Here is a 16,147-nt window from a genome sequence, read left to right on the forward strand (position 1 = left end):
ATTGAGTTGTCCTTAAACACTTTTGTCAGGTAATTGGCAGGTTTCTTTATAGCTACTTTACTCTAATATAAGAAATACAAGAATCAAGATAAAAAGCATGAATACAACTGAGACGCTATGTTAAACATTTTAAAGAGCACACTTGTTCTCTTCCACCTCAGGAGTTTATAGAGTAACTAAACCCCAAAAACACCTTTTTTCTGCTCAAAACTTGTATGTAGTGTTGGCTGAGTCTGGTCCGACTTGACATTTTAGTCAAACTTTTTCAATTTGCCTTATTTTGTTGTCAAAATCAGAGTGTAATTGGCTTCTGTGGGTTGAAACTCAGCGAGTACATCACAAATCGCCGCTCCCATAGAAACTAGCACATGTCTGAGAGCAGAAGTATCAGTGTGTGTTTGTGATTTCTTTTTTTTTCCTTTTTTGTGTGTGTTCATGTGTGGTAGGTTGGGGCTGGAGAGTTTCTGGGTGCGTCACAAGACAATCAGGACATTCATTTCCAACCTAAATGCACATCAGCCAAAACCAAGGGGTGGAGTTACACTTTAAAGATTATTCCATACAGTTTGGTGACACAAGCAAGTACGATGAAGCATCCAGTAAATAAAGGCTCAATGATCCAGTCAGTCTTGACACAAATGTGATGTTTGTGCTGTTATTGTCACTTGTTGTGGAACAAGAGGGGTCTCACCATGCCTGCCAGGACCTTGGGAAGCTGGGAGGCAATGACCTCTGTCATCATCTCTGGAAACTCCACTTTCATAGAATCGGCTTGGATGAAGGTGCTCAGACAGAACAGATTGATCTTCTTCACTATCTGTCACACAAGAGACATTTCACATTGGGTTTGTATCCAGTACACCAGCAGTCAGGTTAAAGCATGATTCAAGTATGTGAAGTTTCCTACATCATGCATGGCGTCCATCAACTTTGTGAGGTGGTAGAATCGCTGTGAGCTAGCCACGAAGCCTTTCTCTTTCATGTGGATGGCTTTGGTCAGCTCCCGGATGTAATTTTGTCTCATTTCCTCAAATGCTGCCTGACTTTTGAGTCCCTCAAGAGGTACTGAGAACACAGGATACTTTTAAAATGACACTTTACTACATTTGATTGTAAATGGGAAAATAATTTTCTGTTTCTAAATAAATATCATTGCTAGAAGCACTTATGCAAGTACAGCTAAGCAACTCCGTGTTTTGCAGTTAAATTATAAAGCGAGGCTTTTATAGCCGCTGATGGGCAAATCTCGCCGAGATTGAGTCACCCCTTTTAAAATTGCCCTTTATTAGGCAGCCAAACAGCAGATAGTCATCAGTGCTTCACGTCCCTGCAAGACTGTAAAGTGTCTTGTTCTTTTACCAGTATTAAGCAGTAGTATGGCTTTCATGCAGAGAAACTCCTCACGGGAAACCTGAAGATTTGCAAACTCCTGAGGGACAAACTGTATAGACAAGCACAGGTCCGAAATGGGAGATCTTCTCATTTCTTCCCTAGAAAACAACAAAAAATATCACTCTATAATAACAAAATGGAATTAATTGTGCATTCTGCAAATATAAATTAAGCTAGTCAACCACATCTGATTAAAATGAATGTCTGTGTGACACCTACTGACTGAGGACCAGGTCGGGTGCGAAGTATAGAAATTCACTGGTGACATTCTGGAAGGACCGCCAGCCCAGGGAGAATACCATCAAGTTCATCCATGAGTACTGGATGAGGGTCATCTGATCGGAGATGTGAAGATTGCGAAACCCTTAGAAAAGTAAGTGAAACAAGATGAGAGACGATTGAAGCGAAGAATTCCCGCTCCTTTGTTATATTGTCATAAAGTGAGTTTTTTTTCTCCCCAATTTTCCATCATATTCGGCACTTTGAAAGTATGTTGTACTATTTATCACGATTATACAGCCCCAGGGACCCTGTGCAAAGCTTGCCTTTGGATCCCTGTGCTGAGGTTCTGTTACCTGGAAGGGATTTGGACCACTTGACAATCCACAACAGCTGTTTTTCACACAGCCTGTTGAGACTGTTGAGGAGGTGGGGAGCATCCGGCTGTGTGTTATCATGACCTGCGCATACAACCTCTGGCTCAATGTTTTCCAAGATGCTCATGATCTGCTGGGAGAACTGAACCTCGCGGATGCTCGGGATGCAAGTCATGGCAGTCAAGGCTTGGTTGTCATTGGACACGGCCACGTGGGACTGAAACATCAGGGACGGCGCAAAGCCCAAGGTTTTCATGCTGCCGAAACGCTTTAGTTTCCTTCCTGGGAAATGAATAAAAAAGTATTGGTCTGTTGATGGCAAAACAGATTTAATATTATTGATATCATTAATGACTGATGGTTAATTATTGCTAATAGTAGCAGTAACACAATAGTTAACTGTTGCATACTACTGATGAGGAAAAACACCATTTTCTGCCCCACTCACAGCTTCGGGCAATTAAGAATCGTCAGTCAGAATTCCCAAGTGCACGTTTTAAAATACTTAGATTTAGATATGCGCTGGCGCCCAACAACAAGATATCCAATCAACAAGCACCTCCGAGCATCATTCCTGCTTGATAGCACTTTCTGAGGCGACACGCAGGGCAATTTTTCCTCCGAATTTTGTCCACGATGCAATCATTTCTTCCAGCGCAGAGATAGCTGTGATGGCCTGTTGAGAAAAAGCAAACAGACATTGCACGCAGTTGTGTTTGATTTTCAAATATGCAGGAAAGAGGAGAGGCTCATAATAAGGAGAGGAGGTGTTGAAGGGCTCTTGGCCATTAGCTTCGCTACACCTTGCGCACAGCGGTGGCACACTGAGGAGAAATCTTTGATAAAATTACATGGAAGCAAGGCTGTGAGGACAGAGTGACATGGCCACGGCGAGACATAGTGGCTCTTACATATCTCACAATACAAGATAACAAGAAAAACAAGTTCAAGATGAAGAACACCGTGAACACTGGTCAATGTGATACTGTTGCTAATGACCTTTAACAGCACGCACAGAAGGTCAGCTAAATTAGTTCAGTGTGCCAGAGTTAGCAATAGCTGCTTTTAAAAGACAACTCGGTTCTTGTAATTATTGTTAAACACTTTGCTTCGATTTCCAACAGTCTCGGCTGACAAACGTAAAAGGTTTTGGTTTTGGTGGAGCTGGGAAATCATTTGATGTTTTTTAAGTGCCTTATAGGTAAACTAATCCAGTTACTAACCTTCAACTGCTCTTTTAAAAAAGACTTTGCAGCTCCCACAGGTTAAAACTCCGTAGTGGCAACCGGATGCCTCATCGCTACAGATCACGCAGAGTCTCTGAGGGGGCATACTGGAAAAGACAGAAAAATAATGACAAACAAGTTATATTTATCTTTCATTGCAAACGGATTTTTAGAACTAAATCATCACAGTTAATCTTCTGAAAGTCATCTGGAAAAAAACATATAGCAGACAGATAACAGACATAACAAAAATAGAATGTTTTTCATATTAAGGTGCCTTTAATGTTTAATGTTTAATATAAATGTGAACAATCTTCTAAAACTCTATTACTTGGACTCTAATTGATTGTCTTTAAGATATATTCCTATGTCCAAAAGTAATTAAATGTATTGGTGCAATTATTTGGACATCATGAGATCCTTGTGACAGATCTGACTTTATATAGTGGAAAAACAGAATATAATATATTCAGTACCCGGGGAATGCAGATAAAGATGATAAATTCCTCTGAGCTGCTGTCTGGTTCTGGATCCCATCATAGGCATTATGAAGAAATGCGTCTTCGGTCAGTCCTGCGGGCTGGCACCAATACTGGGGCTCAGCCAGAGATGTTTGGTTGGTCCAGCGCGTAACATCACCATTATACATGGATAGATGCGCAACGGAGGGTCTGTTGGTATCGAAGCTGGCCGCAGCTTTCCCTGGATAATCACACCTGGACTCAGCCTTCTTCTGGCCCGCCGCTCTCAGCTGTTCTGGTTGGTTCAAATCGACCAGAAAGTTTGGAAGTCCGTCCAATCCCGGACGCGGAGGCGCCGGTGAGACGGCGGGGAAGCTCGTCGACTCTGCGCCAGAAAGTCCGAGTTGCTGCTTCTTGTCGGTGTCACAGCAGGTGTCAAGAGCTGGGATGTCCGGAGATGGCTCAAAATTAGGACAGGCGCTGTCCATTAACACGGACGCGTCCCGTTCATCTTTGATGAACTTACATGCTCCTGTTTTCGAAGGCATCCTCAAACTGGTGCCAGGTAAAGTTTCTGATGATGATCCGTTCGTCTCCTGGATGTTTATGAGATCTTCCCACGCCACGTTGTCGCACTTGAGAAACTCGCTGTTGCGGTCATAAAAATGTTTCCCAACGAGAGAATCGTCCAGAATATTACAGTCTCTGAAAGCTCCGCGGTCGTCGTGGATCGGCGCGCTGCCCTCTCCAAAATTACGCACGGAAGAAGACATACAAGCTACAGACTGGGGCTCCATGGAGATTTTATTATGATGTCCCGCTAAGTTACTCATTCTCGTGTCGGTGGAATCGGCCGCTGATGTGATAAAACCACTCATTCTGCTCTTTGTGTCGAGCAGAACAGACGCGCACGACGGAGGCTGGAGTGCGTCGTGCAGCTGGGCGGTGTGTGTGTGTGTGTGTGTGTGCGTGTGCGAGAGAATGAGAGAGAGAGAGGCTTTCCTGTAATCCTCCTTCTTGTCCAAGAAGGTTGGGACTTGGTTTTCTATCATTTAATAATCACGATTTACTCGACTAAACCGTGATTTCATGTGACTGAGCGGAAAATGACTTTTAGGACGGCGCCTATGCTCTTTTTAATCACTACATCTGAATTTATGCCGTGTGGCGACTGAATAAGTAAAGTTCAGCTGTTTGACGCAGTCAGGTTGACATTTATGTGGAGCAACAGAAAATGCTGAATTCGGTTTTTAGGGTCTACAACTGCGATGGATTCACAGACTGATGGATGGCTACATTACCACTTAAAAGAGAGTATTTTCTCCTTCTTGAGCATAAATAGAGCAGCTGTGAGGCACCGACAGACCTTGGCCTCCTCTCCTGCGTCATCTCTTATCAGATGGGATTTTCTTGATGTGGCCTACATAGTTCTTCAATAACAGTTTCACATTTATGGGAACGTCCCCAAATATCATAGTGCTCTAGATTTCTGAAAGGGTTTCTCTCACCTTGCTTTAAGTTTACTCATAAAAGGTTAAGGCAAATTACCGGGGCGATTGCTCTAAAACAATGTATTGGATATTTTTTGGCACTGTGCACTGACCTTCCTCACTGTCAAATTTTTATAGTTCTCTGTGCTGAGTACACATCTGAAACCTAAACCCTTGTTCTCATTTTTTTCCTCATTTCCTGTCTCTAGATGGGTGAGCACTTTATTCGACAGGTCAGACTGTTCTCAGACTTTTGTCTTGTTTTACAGCTTCGGCAATAACATCTTGTGCTTCACAATTTTCACAAACTCATAAAATCCACGAGGTGAAGACACTCCTGCAATAATGTTCCTTCAACAATAATAACAACACTGTGATTTCAAAAGTAAAATGTCCTTTTTAATATGCATTATAATATGCATTTAATAAGCATTTTTCAGGTTTGAGAAGAGCATCTGCTGTACATTTCTATGGGTCATTACACCCTCACCCAATACCTCAGTAGTAACAGTGTCGTCCAGTAAATTTACAATTTACTCAAACTCTTTTCTGTGGTCCTTGTGCCCCTTTTTTCTGCATGACTTGATCCAGGTGCCTGATGAGATTTGCCAGTTTCTCCGCGTCGCTGCTGCCTCTTTCTGCCAGCTCATAGTGAAGACTAGAGATGTCCTGTTTGATCTCCTTCAGCTCACCTGGGCAACAACATGAAATCAGTCAAAGGGGTCCAATTTACCAAATCTTCATAACGAGCTATAACTTTCCAGAGAATCTGTTGGACACACCCTCGTTAACTTGGCTGTTTTCCTTATCACTCTGTGCTTTTAGGATGTATCTTTTGACGAGACGATTCATTATCTTCTGTCATATTGATTGAAAAAATATACATGAATGAGATGAGCAGCTCCTTTTTTTCATCTAAAGAAAGGCTAAAAGCTTTACTTGGTAATGTGTTGGACCCAGTGTTGCTTCTGTTCTTTGATCCTCTTTGTGATTCAGCTGCAATGCGAATCAAAGACACACATGGCACACATGGTATTGTATTATTACAGTCATTATTATGAATTACAAAAATCTGTTTACTTGAAATACACTTTACCACTGTTAATGTCTTACTTTGTTAAGCTCTAACACATCATTTGAACTGTGTTGGCTGTTGCTCTGAGGTCTATTCCAGAGAGAGTCCCTTATCCCCAGCCAAAGGGAGAGAACTGAGTTGGGCGTTGGTATAAGGTTGAAGGGTACAGGCAGTGTGCTGCAGTGCTCAAAGTATGCGAACCAAAGCTTAGCTCTCGCAAACTTCCACTCAACATCTGCATCACCCTGCATCAATACAGGAGTCAGGGAAGAACATTGAGGTTATTATAGGCTACAGATCAACCTTCATTTTTACATAATTGTCTCATTATTTTTGATCATTCTGTAGAAGATGTACCTGAATTTCTTGGAAGGAGCTATTAAACATGGCGATGAGCATATTCAGCAACACAATCACCATGATGATGTTGTAGACTCCATAGAGAACATAGCCGATATTCTCAATGAACTTGTGGTCAATATTAATGACAACCGATTTTACTTCTGACAAGCCAAAAATCGCCCAAAATAATGTTTTAAAACTCTCTTCAATCCTAGAAAAATTGAGAAATCGGAACGAATCAGAATGTGAAAACACTGCACTAAGACCCAGTGCAGTTCATTAAAAGGACATATTGTGAAATTTTACATTTTAAATTTCAACAACCTTATAACAAGACACTTCAGGGATACTCACGTTGTAAATGCATTGTTGTATTTGACTCCCAGGTAGTATGAGTACAAGCTGAACATTCCCACCATGAAGGCCACAAAAACAGTTGTGAATATCACCATGAACTTAAAAATATCTTTTACGGTTCTTCCCAGTGAGATCTGCAGTGGTCCAAAGCTCTCATTGGCTGGTAGAATGTATGCAATACGGGAAAAACTCAGCACCACTGCAACGGCGTAGAGGCCTTCAGAAATGAGCTGTGGGTCTGAGGGCAACCAGTCGATGCGAGCTGTAATCAAGCAAAGGCAACGGGCTTTTAATTGCCCAACACGCTTGGTGCGTACAGCTCAGCCTTCAATAGTGGGATTATTTGGAGTGGAGTAATGCACTTATGCATATTTATATGATGCCATCTTACCAAGCTGGAAATACTGGATCTCGAATGGCAGGTTCATGTTGGCCAAGTCTGAATAATGCTTATCAATGTAACACTGTGCAGAATATGCGTGCCAGAATGCCATTAATCTGGCAATAAAAGAGGCCATGAAAGTAGCCAAAATACTAAAGTCAAGAAGGTTCCATGGTTCCGACATATATTCTCCAATGTCCTGCACCCAAATTTCTTTACATCCCTTCCAAATATTTCCTGTGGGAAAAGAGACCAGAATTTTAGATGAATTAATAGAGTAATAATGCCAATTCCCCGTGTAAACATTTGTTGGTGATGCACAACAGATAATGTCGTAAAATAAATTTAAAAAACAATATGTTTGTGAATATACATTTATACTTAGTTAAAGTTAAGACCTGTGACCCATGATATAATGAGTATCTCCATCCAGGTGAAAGGTGTGGTCTTCATACGAAACAGCTGTAAAGGGTGATCGCGGGTGGTCATGTTGGGTAACAGTGATGTTCCTCCAAAGCGGTCTATTCCATTGAGGACCAACAAACAAAGAAATATGATAAAGGAAGCTGCATGGGCCACAAACTTCAGGAAGGGTCCATGCATCAGTTTCCCCAGCTGATACAGTTAGGGAAAAGAAAACACAAGAGATATACTTTAAGATGATAAATTCAAAATTGGGGATAAAAATCAGTTATTAAAACAATTTCTGAAAGGCCCGAGCTGTTAATAACGTTTATTCCAAGTCGTGTTATTCTTTGTATGGTCACAACGCTACATTAACTCCATTTGTTCACTAGGGGGCAGAAGACCTCCACAAATACCTGACAAGCTAGAGAGACATAGGCCTGAGGTCTTTCTAGGCCTATATAAATATATACTAACCTTACTGGACGGTGCAAGCCAGTAAATAAAGGCCAGCACAGGTAACCCAGCAGCTACTCCGAGCACAAGAAGGATTTTAACTGCTGTGTTCTGCTGACGCACTCCAGACAAGTCTTCATACCAGATGGAAAGGAGCTGTTGTTGGCAATTTGGATGTGCTACAAACTGTATCATAGGATGTGTGTGTGTGTGTGTGTGTGTGTGTGTGTGTGTGTGTGTGTGTGTGTGTGTGTGTGTGTGTGTGTGTGTGTATGTGTGTGTGTGTGTGTGTGTGTGTGTGTGTGAGGGGAGAAGTGTGAAGTTTGAATACAAAACTGATTTTTAATAAAAGTGAGAAAGAACACTAATCATTCCAACACTCACCTTTTTAACTTCATATCTTATTGCGAGTTTCAACCTGTAAAGGTTTTGTCTGCAGGAGGTGTCAGCGTTCTGACACGACTCAGCGTCCCCATTCAATATGGCCTTGACTTCCTCCGTGTTTCGACACAAGTCCAGAAGGCCCACCACAAAGTCTTTACACTGCGTGGAGAGATTCGTGTAATCATTCTGCAACACACATTAGAAAACACCTTCATGTGAGCACTGATGGACGCTCAGGCTCTAAACCGGCCATAGCCATGTCTTGCAGCCATTTGCAGGATATAACAATTTATTGCCATCAACGTGTGGCTACACAATGTATTTTTCTATGGTTCGGAACACAGTCATACTATACCTTGAACTCCTTCTCGGTATTTGCCAAAATGGAGAGCTCATTTCCCAGCTCCAGTGCCTCCATCACAGGGTCTTCACTGGAGAGACACAGATATGCTGGACTGGCGAGACCTTTATATGCATTAATGCGGGACTGTGAGTGGCTAAAAGAGTCTCGACTCTGCTCATCACTGCAGGCCCTGCACTGACAGAAGTAGTCGTGGGGCCTTTCTATACGAGCCCCCTTCATAAGAAGTATATGCACCATTTCATATTGGTGGCACTGAGAAGCAAGAATGATGGGGGTAATGTCACGAGAGAAACGCGTGCCGTCCTCATCAAAAGTGAAGAAGTCATCATCTGACTGGCTGAGACAGTCTGAGAGCCTCTGACCGTCTAAGAAGGCCTGGTGGCTTAGAAGGGCTTCCACTATACGGACGTAGCCTTTACTTATGGCTAACAGTAAAGCATCTCCTATTCTGGTGAGGTCTTTCTTCTTAAGTAGGCGCTTGGTTACCTCCAAACGCTCGTTAGCAACAGCCAGCTGCAATGCATTCTGGCCTTTGCAGTTCACATAATTGACATTGAGGTCTGGAAGCTCTGCTAGCATCTGTACAACTTTTGGAACGTTGCCATTTTCTGCAGCATCTAGAAAGTGATCTTCTGTCTTCAAAAGGTAGCGGGCGGACTGAGTCCTGGACAGGTAACCAGCTCCTCTGAAGGCTTGGATGTGACACTTGGCTGCCATCACAGTCTTACCTACAAACAATTAAAAAATAAAATAAATAAAACATAACCATTAAACATCATAAACTGCATTAAAATGATTTGAATAAACATTGATTCTCTATGTTTATTCAATATCATCTTTAAATGTAGCAGTCCAGAAAATGTGCTTGGTATAATTAAGTTTTCCATCTCCTGTTGTTATATCCAGTTTGTGTTTTATTGTTATTATGTTTTATTTTCCAGAGAGGTTGCTTCCTGTATGCCGGAGCTTCCTGTCCTGCACATCTGTCTCTTATTTAATTAAACGTATTTCAATCATGCTCTGCTTACCAGTTATTACCAGGTTATTGTTTAACCTATCACTTGGAAACAGTTGACTCTACTGTTTCTATGTGTTTCAGTGTCACACCTGTGCCCATAAAAGCTCCTCAAGGTGTATATTTAGTCTGGTTCACTATTTAAATGTAGTGAAATTCTTTTACAACTATATTCCACCACATTTTCTCATTTTAATATGGTTTATCTCTCTATATATTTTGTAGATTCTTGTTTAAGAATGTCCTTCTATATTATTGATTAGAATATGTTACCACCAAGGTGAGAAGTCCTGTCCTATGAAGACAGTCATAATAAGAACGAGACAGCTGGTCTTGGATAAATGAGAACTCTCTATGACACCACCCACAGTCTCATCATCTGTTCCTCTTCTATCATAACCTGGCTTCCACTCCTTCTTTCTCTGGTAGCTCAAGTGATTTATTTAATAAAATTCTAAAGTTGAGATCAAGTATTATTCTATTTAACAATTTTAACCATATGATAATGACATCTTTTCATTCTAATTTTATTTTTTGCTATTGTAAAATGAGCAGTCGCATTTATAATATTGTGGATATTTTAGTCACTAATTGTTCTGCACAATTATAGATGTTATCTTTTATTCTAAAAGATAACAAAATCAAGTTATATTTAATGTCTGATAATGAAATTATGGGAAATCAAAAAAGGATAGAAGAGGACGAGGAACATGATGAAGGTGAGCCACTGTATTACACTGCTGTCTGATAGTATCACAAAATGACACGTGATATTTTATTTTTTGTGTTGTTCTGTGGCACAAACACAAAGACATTAATGTCATTATTCAGGAAAATACAGGACCCTATTTCTGATGATGGCAGCGTTGAAAAAAGCTGGAAGACAGACAGTCCACCTACCTCTAATGGAGTTGGTCTCCTCTTCTCTGTCAGCAGCCGCTGGCCATGTTCATCTTCCACCTTTGGTCTTGCTGATCATACTGTGCCACCACACCCAGTGGGAGGCTTTTCTGTCCGCCCTCAAGGTGTGGTTTAGCTCATCACCATTGGTTTCATCACTGCATTGAAATCATTGTTTTGAACACCAGATTCTGTCATTTTATTGCTAATTTTAAACCTAATTTCTCTCATTTTAATAACCACGGAAGGAAAACTGGAAGTTCCTTTACAGCTACAGTATCTTAGGGATAACTTTGGCACTGTTTTATGAAGCATAATGCCTAATTGTGAGTTTATGTAGCGTGTTGATAAGCACAGTCTAAATTACAGCATAAATAATGCTCATAAATAAAAATGGATTTTCATAATCCTCTTAGGAGAGATGGCCCTCTGAGGCACAGACTACCAGCGTTATTATGCCAATGGACAGTGAAACGTCAGCGTCTGTCTGTGCGCACGTTTTCAGTGGTTACGCGAGCGCGGTTTTGTTGCAGGTGTCTCCATGGTAACCGTTACCCGGTTTCCAGGTTTGGTTTGGCTGACTCCAGTTGCCCGATGTTACCTGTGTTTACTACCAGAAACTGAATGATGAGGATTTTTTAAAATAATAAATTAAAAATCCCACGTAGGAAAGCAACGAGGAAACAGACGAAAAGACTTTAAGAGTCCTTCCGGTGCTCTAAAATGGAAGTTGAAGGAAACCTCCAAGAAGAAAAACGGCGCATCTTTGAGCAGTTTCAGTTGAGCTCAGCCCGATCCCGGAAGTTCGCCCTGGAAAACAACCGACGGAGGAAGTTAGTCTATCTATCTATCTATCTATCTATCTATCTATCTATCTATCTATCTATCTATCTATCTATCTATCTATCTATCTATCTATCTATCTATCTATCTATCTATCTATCTATCCATCCATCCATCCATCCATCCATCACCCATCCATCCATCCATCCATCCATCCATCCATTGTACCCCATAGGGCTCTGGAAGAGAGGCAGAGGCTGTGGGACTTAAGGGAAGAGCAGACGAGGCGAAACATCATAGAGCAACGCAAACAACGGATGAATAATGCAACTCAGCGTTTCCAAAGAGGTCACCTGCCTGTTCCTCCTCCTCTTCCTCCTCCTCGGAGATACAAGCAATGTGAGCAACATAAATGCAGGTGTCGCCGTTTGATGCTGAAGAAATCATTGTTTAATCCTGTTTATCAAATGGGAGTTTTCTGGTGTTTTAGTTCCGAGGATCAGCGTTCCCACTGTTGAGGAAGCGCTCATTGAAATTCAAAGCAAGGTGGATTCCTGCAACTTTCAATCTTCCAACTGCAGACAGAGCAAGTAAGAATCAAATAAATTATTGCTGTCAGTCCTACAAGCTAAAATGATAATTTCCACTACAACCAACCACCAGATCAGTCAGGTCCTGGAATTGAGTATGAATTTATGATTAAATCGTAATTTAAATTTGAATTACGGGTCTTCTCTAGAGAATCTCTAGAGATTCTGGTTATATTGTGTCTACACAAACATACGCATGAGGTTGACTGGACGCTCTAAATTGCCACTGGGTGTGTGTGTGTGATTGGATGGTGTGTGTTCTGTAATGGACTGTCTGCAGGGATGGACTTAAGCACCTTAGGTGAAGCAAATTAGAAATACAGGGTGGTATTTTACAGTATTTTGCTCACTGTCTTTTATTTTGGCTGGAATATTCCTTTTTCCTTTGAGGAGCCACACTTCCTCTCCCAACCCGATCCAGCCTTCTCAACCCTCCCCTCATGAAGCACTTACTGCTGTGGAAACCATTTCTCAGCTGCTCCCTGTGAGGAGGAAAACTGGCATCATCAGTTACCAAGAAACTGAGCACCAGCTGCGTAAGCAGCAGAACTATAGTCCACAGGTATATGGAATCACACAAAGCAGGTGTATTTTATATTTTGAGACCTTTAAATATGGGATTTAGTCACCTAAATGAGTGAGTACTTTGTGTTCCATATTTTAGGACAGCCACCCCTCTGATAATTGTGATTCTGAAAGCCTTTCAAGTAAGGACAGTTTGGAAAGTCCTAAGTACAGCGCAGAAAATTCCCCTAGAGATTTGGATTTCTCTCCTCCATTTGACCCACAGAAGAAGCGAGGTGATCCAATGTCTTTCACTGAAATTATTGTCCTTGGTGATAACTTATCCACTTCAAAAACACAGTACAGCTGTCAGCAGAAAAAGCAAGGGGCCTTGGAGGAGCTTAACATAAAGAAGACACACGCTGCTAACAACAATGTCTTTCATGAGGAAGGTCTACAGCACCATCAGAAGCCCCCTTTGGAACCAAGCGTGACATTTAACAACTTCAGGAAGATTTTGAACTCAAAGTGCAAAACTGAGAAGGTAAATATGACCTCATCAGTAAAACACAAAATCTTGAACATCAGCGAGTCGGACGCTCCTAAATATCCTCAGCAGCCAGAGGAGGATAAAAAGCTGCCTGTTTCAGCTGCTATTGCTCATCCCGGAAAAAAAGTCCAATTCATTAAAGGAGTCCTCAATAACCAGTCTGAAGGTGGATCATTTGACTCTCCCTGTGAAAACAATTTTACTTTTGCTAAAAATTTAGCATCAATGATCAGAGACAGTATTGAGTTGACCAAGGTCAAAAATAAGGAATTGTGGGGAAACAATCAAGTCAAACTGAAGGGGCGTTGGTGTGATGAGGAACCAATGAAGGGAAACAACAGTTCTAACCACACAGAGGATCGGCGATTACATCACAACAGAGCGTTGGAGCTTTCTAGGCCAGATCCCAACTTGACCCCTCCAGCCACCACTGGACACCACTTTGCAAAGCAGGCTTGGGCAGATGTTGGGGAACAAGTCGGATTACAAGAAGAAAGGACACAAAAGGTCAGCGGGTCACTGTACAGCCTTAGTGGTGCTTCCAAGACCCCTGGAAGAAAAGGCACCATATACGTGCACCTTCAGCCTGCCACTGAGGTGAATCTGATTGCTGGATCCAAAGGAAAGAATCTAATATCTCAGCCAGCCAGAAGAAGGATGACATCTGAAGAAAAGGGCATGGATCTAGAATGCACTCCCACTGACGAGCAAATCTCTCAGATCTGGCACAGCGTCCGCAGTGCTCTGACCACCCAGCACGGTAGGATTTTGTCTGAGTGCTTCCTCATATTTGGTTGTGCATTTCTTAGTAATTCAGATTTTTTTAACACATGATTTAAAAATAAGGATACTAGCTGCGGTATTAGAACTTCTTATCCTTCTTCTGAATGTACAGTTCTGCTCCTTTGAAGTTTTAAACTAAAAAAGTTCTCGTGAACTGCATTGCATCAACTGATTTTTTTTCTCTCGATAAACTCATTTCCTTTCAGAAAAAACTAGGATTAGAACAAATGCCTTTGGTAGTGAGCAAGTTATGAGGAAACCTCACCTGGAGCACAACAGATTGCCTCCTGATTCAGGGAATAGATGGTTGCAAAGGCCTCTTCAGGTACTGTATACCAGGCTGTGCTGAGCAACAGGTCCAGTCAGCACTAAAAAAGAGTAAATTGTATTTGAAAAGATGCAATCGGGTCGGCTCTCCCTCTCCTTCCATTTTTCATTCTGTAAGAAACCTGGAGCTACAGCCATCAAGATGAGACTTTCAAGATAAATGTCATAAATATAACTCCAGATACCAAACCTTTACCAGATTTAACATTTATTTGTTTTGCTGTCTCACATAACAGACCACAGAGCCAGTCAGACTGCTGCCCAGTACTTGTAATGGGATCTTTCCCCTTAAAGGTATCATGTTCACCCTGTTGCTGTCTGAAATTGTTCAAATCAAGATTTGGAATCAGTGCAAATTTTTACCAGACCACTTGTGAAATGTATTGATTACTAAATATTGACTTGATAAAAGAACATATTAAAGTTCACACTGTGGACATTCATTATCCAGTGTAATTTATAACAAATAAGATATGTAGAAAATTCATTTGAAATACAAAATTACATTAAAGAGGTGAATAAAAGGAAGCAGAAACATATGCGGTTGTGTTTATGTCTGTGCCCTCAGGACTGAGAGTGCCGGAGGTACACAAGTCAAAGTTATATGCTGACAGACTGGAGGACAGGCCTGGAATGGTGCAGAAGCCCCTTGACCTGCTGCACGGGCTCAGCGCCATTTCCATGGAAGAGCGCAACATTCTCTTGTCTCTGGAAAGGCTGGACCAGCTTCTGCAGTGTGAGCACCTCCATTATGCTGATGGTTGTAGTGAAAATAGTCACCTTTGGGCAGAACTAGCTGACTAGGTTGTGATCTTCTGCATAGATATTTACGTGATTTTAATGACTAATAAAGACTCTCTTACTGTTTTAGGTGTCAGGACACAAACTGGAGGGCATGTACAAATCAGCAGTCCATTGGTAAATATATTAATATTTAATTATTGCGAATACATTTGTCATATTGTGAAGAATTATGCCATTAACAATGTTTTTTCACCGATTTTAGGCTCAGGACATAAAATCCACAAAGCATTATGGGCAACATATGTCTTAATATGGATACAAGAAGACAGATGGATTTTCATTTCAAATTTTATCAAGCAAACACTGAGAGCTGGTCTTCACAGGGTCAAAGGTCTGAGAGTTTAAGACTTAGTTTTAAAGTTAGAATTGGGTTTAGGTTTAGGTTAGAGTTGTGATAGTTGGTTGCTGAGGAATGTAATATATCTATGAAAGTCCTCGCGATGTTCAAAGCATAAACTTGTGTCTGGATACAAAAGTGTTTGCTTGAGGGCTTCCAGGGTTCTCTGTAAGTACATCAATATCTGAGCTTTGCTGCTAACTTTGATCCCATTTAATATTTCCTAAATAATGACGTTGTTGTCCTCTAAGCTGTAAATCAAATGTTATTAACCTTGTTTATGTTTATCAAGATAAAGAGGACACATTGATGTGATAGTTGATGTGACTTCAGTTCCCCTCCTACAGCAGCATGTCTGGGTTTGCCCAGCAATCTTCCTGTTAGGACTTGTTTCAAGAGGTTCCTCTACCTTTGCTCATTCTTTTCATCCTTTATAGAACATTGCTTTTTTAAAATATAGGTTTGTGTTGTTGTGTAGTTCTTAAGAAAAGTGTGGAGTTACTACATGGTTACAATCTAAAATTAGCTCTATTTTGGGTTTGTAGATTTAAAAAAAACACATTTTTCCATATTTAATCTTGTTCCTCTGTGTAAATCTGCATGCTTAAAAATGTTAACTGTAAA

General features: G+C 41.1%; 3 protein-coding genes across 6 annotated transcripts; 1 reads left to right on the forward strand and 2 right to left on the reverse strand.

The window, feature by feature from the left end:
* Positions 1–159: 159 nt before the first annotated feature.
* pgr (progesterone receptor) lies at positions 160–5,451 on the reverse strand. Of its 2 annotated transcripts, none has more exons than XM_011608628.2 (8): positions 3,691–5,451; positions 3,212–3,321; positions 2,548–2,664; positions 1,968–2,270; positions 1,612–1,756; positions 1,360–1,490; positions 908–1,065; positions 160–817 (listed from the first exon to the last, which is right to left on the reverse strand). In XM_011608628.2, exons 1-8 carry the CDS (start codon positions 4,725–4,727, stop codon positions 662–664), a joined length of 2,157 nt encoding a protein of 718 aa, XP_011606930.2. In that variant the 5' UTR covers positions 4,728–5,451; the 3' UTR covers positions 160–661. The 2 variants fall into 2 exon arrangements, with proteins under 2 accessions (XP_011606930.2, XP_029699305.1); XM_029843445.1 differs by having other exon boundaries at positions 679–813.
* A 108-nt stretch (positions 5,452–5,559) lies between these two features.
* Positions 5,560–10,958, reverse strand: trpc6b (transient receptor potential cation channel, subfamily C, member 6b). 2 transcript variants are annotated; one of them, XM_029843443.1, is made up of 12 exons: positions 10,846–10,958; positions 8,922–9,658; positions 8,567–8,725; positions 8,204–8,368; positions 7,720–7,936; positions 7,331–7,558; positions 6,937–7,201; positions 6,598–6,793; positions 6,279–6,485; positions 6,105–6,161; positions 5,948–6,023; positions 5,560–5,857 (listed from the first exon to the last, which is right to left on the reverse strand). In XM_029843443.1, exons 2-12 carry the CDS (start codon positions 9,645–9,647, stop codon positions 5,703–5,705), a joined length of 2,451 nt encoding a protein of 816 aa, XP_029699303.1. In that variant the 5' UTR covers positions 9,648–9,658; positions 10,846–10,958; the 3' UTR covers positions 5,560–5,702. The 2 variants fall into 2 exon arrangements, with proteins under 2 accessions (XP_029699303.1, XP_029699302.1); XM_029843442.1 differs by having other exon boundaries at positions 8,567–8,752.
* cep126 (centrosomal protein 126) lies at positions 10,906–16,147 on the forward strand. Of its 2 annotated transcripts, XM_029843447.1 has the most exons (11): positions 10,906–10,970; positions 11,514–11,678; positions 11,864–12,027; positions 12,119–12,218; positions 12,609–12,780; positions 12,883–14,032; positions 14,262–14,380; positions 14,619–14,676; positions 14,951–15,118; positions 15,254–15,300; positions 15,389–16,147. In XM_029843447.1, exons 2-11 carry the CDS (start codon positions 11,569–11,571, stop codon positions 15,434–15,436), a joined length of 2,136 nt encoding a protein of 711 aa, XP_029699307.1. In that variant the 5' UTR covers positions 10,906–10,970; positions 11,514–11,568; the 3' UTR covers positions 15,437–16,147. The 2 variants fall into 2 exon arrangements, with proteins under 2 accessions (XP_029699307.1, XP_029699306.1); XM_029843446.1 differs by lacking the exon at positions 10,906–10,970 and having other exon boundaries at positions 11,424–11,678.

This window comes from Takifugu rubripes, chromosome 11 (assembly GCF_901000725.2).
Source record: "Takifugu rubripes chromosome 11, fTakRub1.2, whole genome shotgun sequence".
NCBI lineage: Eukaryota > Metazoa > Chordata > Actinopteri > Tetraodontiformes > Tetraodontidae > Takifugu > Takifugu rubripes.

Bases quoted from the DNA above. Each gene is read 5' to 3' on its own strand.
- pgr (XM_011608628.2), bottom strand. From the start codon at position 4,727: ATGATAGAAAACCAAGTCCCAACCTTCTTGGACAAGAAGGAGGATTAC. The intron at 2,271-2,547 runs GTGCTTGTTGAT...TTCATTTCCCAG, and splicing joins AGCAGGAATGATGCTCGGAG to GAAGGAAACTAAAGCGTTTC. The intron at 1,757-1,967 runs GTAACAGAACCT...TACTTTTCTAAG, and splicing joins GTGGTCCAAATCCCTTCCAG to GGTTTCGCAATCTTCACATC.
- trpc6b (XM_029843442.1), bottom strand. From the start codon at position 9,647: ATGGCAGCCAAGTGTCACATCCAAGCCTTCAGAGGAGCTGGTTACCTG. The intron at 7,559-7,719 runs GTCTTAACTTTA...CTTTTCCCACAG, and splicing joins CATTATATCATGGGTCACAG to GAAATATTTGGAAGGGATGT. The intron at 5,858-5,947 runs GTGTGTCCAACA...GTTGTTGCCCAG, and splicing joins AAACAGCCAAGTTAACGAGG to GTGAGCTGAAGGAGATCAAA.
- cep126 (XM_029843447.1), top strand. From the start codon at position 11,569: ATGGAAGTTGAAGGAAACCTCCAAGAAGAAAAACGGCGCATCTTTGAG. The intron at 12,219-12,608 runs GTAAGAATCAAA...TTTTCCTTTGAG, and splicing joins TCCAACTGCAGACAGAGCAA to GAGCCACACTTCCTCTCCCA. The intron at 14,677-14,950 runs GTATCATGTTCA...CTGTGCCCTCAG, and splicing joins TGGGATCTTTCCCCTTAAAG to GACTGAGAGTGCCGGAGGTA.